This window comes from Lonchura striata, chromosome 33 (assembly GCF_046129695.1).
Source record: "Lonchura striata isolate bLonStr1 chromosome 33, bLonStr1.mat, whole genome shotgun sequence".
In the NCBI taxonomy this organism is placed as follows: Eukaryota; Metazoa; Chordata; class Aves; order Passeriformes; family Estrildidae; genus Lonchura; species Lonchura striata.
The window spans coordinates 3,955,303-3,962,188 of NC_134635.1; the positions used below are offsets into that span (position 1 = coordinate 3,955,303).

The 6,886-nt window shown below is 70.1% G+C and overlaps 1 protein-coding gene across 1 annotated transcript in view; it reads left to right on the top strand.

Annotated features, from left to right (window-relative positions):
- Window positions 1–3,404: 3,404 nt before the first annotated feature.
- Window positions 3,405–6,886, top strand: part of LOC144247759 (methanethiol oxidase-like) — a 9,266-nt gene continuing 5,784 nt past the window's right edge. The window contains exons 1-6 of the mRNA XM_077789342.1: window positions 3,405–3,482; window positions 3,551–3,804; window positions 4,356–4,570; window positions 4,848–4,960; window positions 5,838–6,026; window positions 6,165–6,285. Coding sequence (XP_077645468.1) covers window positions 3,405–3,482; window positions 3,551–3,804; window positions 4,356–4,570; window positions 4,848–4,960; window positions 5,838–6,026; window positions 6,165–6,285 — 970 coding nt within the window. The remainder of the gene's footprint in view (window positions 3,483–3,550; window positions 3,805–4,355; window positions 4,571–4,847; window positions 4,961–5,837; window positions 6,027–6,164; window positions 6,286–6,886) is intronic.

Here is a 6,886-nt window from a genome sequence, read left to right on the forward strand (position 1 = left end):
AGCCCGGGGAGGGGCTGCCCAGCGCCTGGGAGGTGCCGGGCGGCGCTGCGGCTTCTCTCCTCCTCCCCGCCGCCAATCTGGGCCCAAATCTGCTGCTCCCTGCAGCTCCCGAACCTCAAACCCCGCCGGCCCCGCCTGCTCCCGGCCTCGCTCCGCACGGAGCGGCCTCCGCCGAGCCGGGCCCGTGCCCGGGGCACCCCGCACCGGCTCCCGGTCCTCGCAGGGGCAGCCCGGTCCCCGTCCCCATCCCAGGGATCAGCCGGGGGCTCCCGGGGATCCCGCGCTGGCCCCGCAGCGTCCCCGAGCGGGCTCTGCACAGGGACGGGGGCCTGGGAGCTCGGGGACACCGGGATGAGCTCGGGGAGCTGCTTGGAGTTTCCCAGGGAACCTGGACCGACCCAAGGGACACCGGGGACCCTCAGGAAATCCTCCCTGAGCCCCCCGGGGGCAGCAGCAGCCAGGGCAGGACTCGGGGCAGCCTCCCAGGGTGGCACCTGAGGCTGGGGACGTGGGGCCCGCTGCGGACTCGGGGATTTGGGGAGCTCAGCACTGGGAACTGGGGCCGAAAGGACAGCGGCCAGAGCCTTGCAGGCCTTCTCTGCACTGTGCGGGCAGCGAAGTCACAAAAACGATTGTGTTTTGGGGTGGAAAAGTACAAAAAACCACTTCCAGGGCAGAGCCAACACCTGGGATCGGCACCGAGCCCAACCAGGACCTGCCCAGGCACCAGGGCAAACCCAGCGGTGACCCAGGGACAGCCAGCGACACTCTGGGACAGGAAAGGCTTCAATTAAATCCTGAAGGTGAGGAGAAATCTTGGAAAAAGCGGCTCTGAGGCCGATGTCCGGAAAGAAGCCGAGATCTGGGCGAAAGCAGCACCAAGAGAAGGACGGAGCTCAGGATTCCCCGGGATCGGGCAGATCCCAGCACGGGAATCCCTCTGGGATGTTGGGAAAAGCCCAAAGAAGGGGGCACAGCCAAGGACCCCAGAGCCGCCCCATCCCTGGGGCTGTCCCGGCCCGACCGGGGCTCGGAGCCCCCCGGGCCGGGCAAGGGCGGCACCGGCCCCGCCGCAGCCAAGGGAACGGCTCCAGCTCCCATCCCCAACATCGCGGCACGGTCAGGGAATGGAGCCCAGAGCTCCGCTCGTGCCCCCGTGCCGTGGGCAGGGACCCCTCCCGGGGCAGGGACCCCTCCCGGGGCAGGGACCCCTCCCGGGGCAGAGACCCCTCCCGGGGCAGGGACCCCTCCCGGGGCAGAGACCCCTCCCGGGGCAGGGACCCCTCCCGGGGCAGAGACCCCTCCCGGGGCAGGGACCCCTCCCGGGGCAGGGACCCCTCCCGGGGCAGAGACCCCTCCCGCAGCCGCAGCTCCTCCAGCCCGGCCGCGGAGCCGCTTCCCGCTGGGAAGCTCCGGGAATTCCGGGAATTCCGGCAGCGCTCCCGGGCTCTGTCCCGGGGCTGCCCTTGGCCTCCAGCTCCGCTTTGGTCCCCCCTGGGCCGGGCCGGTGTCCCCCGCGCTGCCCCTGCTGTCCCCACCTGCTCCTTCCCCTGGCACTGTACACCCGCTCATTAGCCGGCTCATTAGCCCGCCCCTCATTAGCCGGCTCATTAGCCCGCCCCTCATTAAGGAGCCGCGCTGCTCCCGGTGGCTTCCCGTGCTGACGTCGCCGTGTCCCTGCCTGTCCCCGCTCGGCGCTGATAAGAGCGAGATAAGCGCCGGCCCAGCGCAGCTCCCGTGGCCGCAGGACAAGCCCCGGCACCCTGCGGCCACTGCCCCGCCCCGCCGGCCGCTCCTGCCCGCTCGCCACCGGCTCCTCCGGCCCCCGGGAGCGACACGCCGGGATTGGGGCTGCGGGACGAGCCGCGGCTCCGCCGCCGCCTCGGACAGTTCCCGGCTCCGGCCGCCCGCAGCTCCCGGCGAGGCTTCGGCTTCCCCCGAGCTCTGCCCCAGCGGGGCCGGGGCTCCTTCAGCACCTCCCGTCCTAAATCCCGATTTCCTGAGCTCTCCGTCCTCCCTTCGCAGCGTCCCGACCCCTCGGCCGGGCACTGAGCAGCGGCAGACTTTGGGAAAACGTTTCCGTTCATGGAGCGAGCCCCAAATCCCACCGGCCATTCTGTGCCGGGCTGGAATTCCATCCACGAGCCGCTCCCGGGGCTGCGCAGCGCTCCCGGCTCTCCCATCAGCCGCGGGCACCGAACAGGGTGAAAGCCTTGAGCATAAATTCCCTCCCAAGCCAAGAATTCCCAGATTTTCTGATGACTCGGTGGGAAAAGGGTGATTTTTGGGAGCTGGCTCCCGAGTTCACCTGAAAGTGTGGACAAAATCCGAAATTCCACGGCCAGTGGAAGGCAGGTGGCAATGGATGAGCTCGGGAGCTTGTTCCCCGCTCTACCACCCAAAAAAAATACCAGGAAAAAATCACACTCGGGGGAACCCGCGAGCTCCTTTTCCTCGGTGCCACAGCCCCAAACTCCGGGAGGGCCCCGCTGCAGCACGGAGCGGGACTTGGAACGGGACCGAGGGAGGAGATTTGTCCCTGTCCCTGCCGAGGGGGACACGCGGGGAGCCCCCAATTCCCTCGGGATCGGGATTGCTCCAGGGAACGCCCGGACCCCCAAACCAACAGCAAAAGCCGGCGAGGAGGAGCCGCTGCCCTGGGCTGGGTCCCAAAATTCCCAACGCTTTGAAGCTTTTTGGGCGAGCGGACCCCGAGGAGCCGCCAAAGCCTGAGGAAATTCCAGGGCGCCTCTCGCTCCTCTGGATCCGCTTGGAATGAGGGAGTTGAAGGGCTCCGGGTGGCCTTTCCTCCCTCCACGGGGCAGGAATGTCCAGCTCCAGAGGCTTTTAGGGACGGGCGGGACAGATCCCAGGTGAATCCCTTCCAAATCGGGGGAGATAAACGCGATGTGCAGTGTCAGGAACGGGAGAAATCTGATTTTCCCTGGATTATAGGAAGTGGGGATGAGCAGGAGAAGCCGGGAAACTTCCCGAGCCGGGCTGGAGGGACGCTGCCCCCACCTGTGGTCATGGAAAAGCCGCAAGGAGCACAGGGAGAACCAGCCCAGCTCACCCGGGCGCAGGGAGGGGCAGGAAATATCGCGGCTGTTATCAGCACCCTTATCTTATCAGCCGCAGCTTTATGTCCTCCCGGCCAGGCTCAGCACGGGAATGTCGAGCTCTTCCAAACGTTCATTTGCTGTGGTTGTTGTAGGATTCGCTCACTTTGGGGGGATTTAGGAACTGGGTTTCATGTTTGGAAATAGCGCTGAGTGTTAAAGGGACCTTTCAGAGAATTCCAGGATTATTTGGGTTTGGAAATTCCACAGAGTATTAAACGGACCTTTCCGAGAATTTCAGGATTTTTGGCGCTGGAAAATCCACCCAGGATCACCGAGTCCAAGATGGGTCAATCCCCCCCGATCAACCAGAAAAACGTCCGGGAATTCTTCAGGGGCGGCCACTCCAAATCTCACCGGGCAGTGAGAGGCATTTTCCCGTTTGCAGGGAGAATTTCCGCAGATTTCCCACCCTGAGCCTCCCCTGGCAGAGCTCGAGGCCGTTCCCTCTTGTCCTGGACCTGTTCCTGGGATCAGACCCCAAATCCCTCCAGGCAGACCCGGAATTCGCCGGGATCGCCCTTTCCTCCAGGCTGAGCTCGGGGACGCTGCGGGGCCAGCGCGGGATCCCCGGGAGCCCCCGGCTGATCCCTGGGATGGGGACGGGGACCGGGCTGCCCCTGCGAGGACCGGGAGGCGGTGCGGGGTGCCCCGGGCACGGGCCCGGCTCGGCGGAGGCCGCTCCGTGCGGAGCGAGGCCGGGAGCAGGCGGGGCCGGCGGGGTTTGAGGTTCGGGAGCTGCAGGGAGCAGCAGATTTGGGCCCAGATTGGCGGCGGGGAGGAGGAGAGAAGCCGCAGCGCCGCCCGGCACCTCCCAGGCGCTGGGCAGCCCCTCCCCGGGCTCGGCCGCGCTCCCCCAGCCCTCGGCGGGGATAAAAGGCCCCCGGCAGCAGGCAGGGCACGGCACAGCCGCTCCAGCCCCGAGCCAGCAGCAGCTGCCCCTCGGCTCCGGCTCCTCCGCCGCCAGCACCGCGACCCCCGAAGCTGCAGCCATGGGTAAGGGACCCCCGCGGGCTCGGGCGCAGCCCCGGGCATCCGGGGCAATTGTCCGTGCCGGAGCTTCCAGCGTGTCCCGGCTCTGGGGGACAGCTCCGTCCCCGCCGTGCCCGTCCCGCGGACACCTCTCTGTCCCCGTGCCGTCCGTGCTCGGTCCCGTCGCCGCGGCGGGGAGCGGTCCCCGCGGGCTCCGCTGTCCCGGGCCGGGCCCCGCGCTGTCCCGGGGTCCCTGTCCCGCAGCCGGGAGGGGCAGCGCCACCCCGAGCGCTCGCTGCGGGGCGCGGGGAGGGCCGGGCTGGCCCCGGGGCGGCCCCGGGGGTCCCGCGGGACGGAGGGACCCTCGGAACGGGCTCGGGGTGCGGGGCCCGGGCCGGGCTCACGGTGTCCCCTCTGCTCCCCAGACAGGTGCAGAGCTCCGTGCTACGAGTACCCCGCGTGTCCCGAAGTGCTGAAAGGCGAGTGCTGCCCACGGGGCTGGGCTGCCTCGGGGGGCTGCGGGTTTTCGGGGGTCCCCCTGAGCCCAGCGTCGGCGCTGAGCCCCTTTCCCAGAGCTGCCGGAGATTCCTCCCGGTTGTTCCCGGGTCAGGAGCGGCCCCAGGCCCGGCCGGGGGGCGCCGGAGGGAATCGCAGCAGCCCGGGAATCCCGGCGGTCACTCGCGGGAGCTGCCCGGAGCTCCCCCGGGGCCGTTCGGGGCTTCCCGGCGCGGTCTGAGCGCGCTTCTGTGTCCGCAGCGCCGCGGGAGGAGGTCGCCTACGTGACCTGCACCTACAGGTGCACCTGCAGCGAGCAGCCCGATTTCCTGGCCACCGTGGACCTCAACCCGCGCTCCTGCAGCTACGGCCAGGTACCGGCCCCGCCGGGCCCGGGGCGGGACCGCTGCGGGGCCGCGCTCCCCGCGCCCTCCGGGGCCGCCCGGGCAGCGCTTCTTACCGGGAAAAAACCGGGGAGCACCTTCTCGCCGTGCCCTCTGCTCCCGGGGCCGCTCCCGGCCCCTCTCCGGAGCCCCCCAAAACCCGGGGCCGCTCCCGGTCCTTCTCCCGGAGCCCCCCAAAGCCCGGGGCCGCTCCCGGTCCCTCTCCCGAGCCCCCCAAAGCCCGGGGCCGCTCCCGGCCCCTCTCCCGAGCCCCCCAAAGCCCGGGGCCGCTCCCGGCCCCTCTCCCGAGCCCCCCGGAGCCCGGGGCCGCTCCCGGCCCCTCTCCGGAGCCCCCCGGAGCCCGGGGCCGCTCCCGGTCCTTCTCCCGAGCCCCCCGAACCCCGGGGCCGCTCCCGGCTCCTCTCCGGAGCCCCCCAAAGCCCCGGGGCCGCTCCCGGTCCCTCTCCGGAGCCCCCCGAAGCCCGGGGCCGCTCCCGGCCCCTCTCCGGAGCCCCCCAAAGCCCGGGGCCGCTCCCGGTCCTTCTCCCGAGCCCCCCGGAGCCCGGGGCCGCTCCCGGCCCCTCTCCGGAGCCCCCCAAAGCCCCGGGGCCGCTCCCGGCCCCTCTCCCGAGCCCCCCAAAGCCCGGGGCCGCTCCCGGTGCCTCTCCCGAGCCCCCCAAAGCCCGGGGCCGCTCCCGGCCCCTCTCCGGAGCCCCCCAAAGCCCGGGGCCGCTCCCGGTGCCTCTCCCGAGCCCCCCGGAGCCCGGGGCCGCTCCCGGTCCCTCTCCGGAGCCCCCCAAAGCCCGGGGCCGCTCCCCGCGGGGCTGGCCCGGCCCGGCCCGGCCTGAGCTGCCTTGGCCGTGCCCAGGTGATCCACCGGCTGCCCATGCCCAACCTCAAGGACGAGCTGCACTGCGCGGGCTGGGGCCCCGCCTGCGGCTGCTTCGACAGCGGCGCCGCGGCCAGATGGAGCCGGCTGGTCCTGCCCTGCCTCATCTCCTCCCGCATCTACGTGGTGGATGTGGGCTCCCAGTGCCGGGCGCCGCGGATCTGCAAGGTACGGCCGGGGCGAGCCCGGGGCGGCAGCGAGGGCCGGCAAGGGCGGGGGGTCCGGAGGGAGGCTCGGAGGGAGGATTCCGCGAGGCCGGGAAAGGCGCCGGGCGGGCGGAGGCCGAATCTGCGCTGCTCTTTGCAGACGATCGAGCCCGTGGATGTGTTCTGGAAGTGCAACAAGGGCTACCTGGCCGTCACCCACCCGCTGCCCAACGGGGACATCCTGATCGCCAACACGGGCGACGCCGCCGGCAACGGCAAAGGTGAATTCTGCCTCCCGGAACGGCCGTTTCCCTGCCCCAGTGCCCGTTTCCGTGCCCCAGTGTCCCTTTCCGTGCCCCAGTGCCCGTTTCCATGCCCCAGTGCCCGTTTCCGTGCCCCAATACCCGTTTCCATGCCCCAATATGCGTTTCCCTGCCCCAGTGCCCGTTTCCGTGCCCCAGTGCCCGTTTCCGTGCCCCAGTGCCCGTTTCCATGCCCCAATGCCCGTTTCCGTGCCCCAATACCCGTTTCCATGCCCCAGTGCCCGTTTCCATGCCCCAGTGCCCGTTTCCGTGCCCCAGTGCCCGTTTCCATGCCCCAATACCCGTTTCCCTGCCCCAATACCCGTTTCCATGCCCCAATACCCGTTTCCATGCCCCAATACCCGTTTCCGTGCCCCAATGCCCGTTTCCCTGCCCCAATACCCGTTTCCATGCCCCAGTGCCCGTTTCCCTGCCCCAGTGCCCGTTTCCGTGCCCCAATACCCGTTTCCCTGCCCCAGTGCCCGTTTCCATGCCCCAATACCCGTTTCCGTGCCCCAATACCCGTTTCCCTGCCCCAATACCCGTTTCCCTGCCCACACTCCAATCTCCCGGCCCAAAC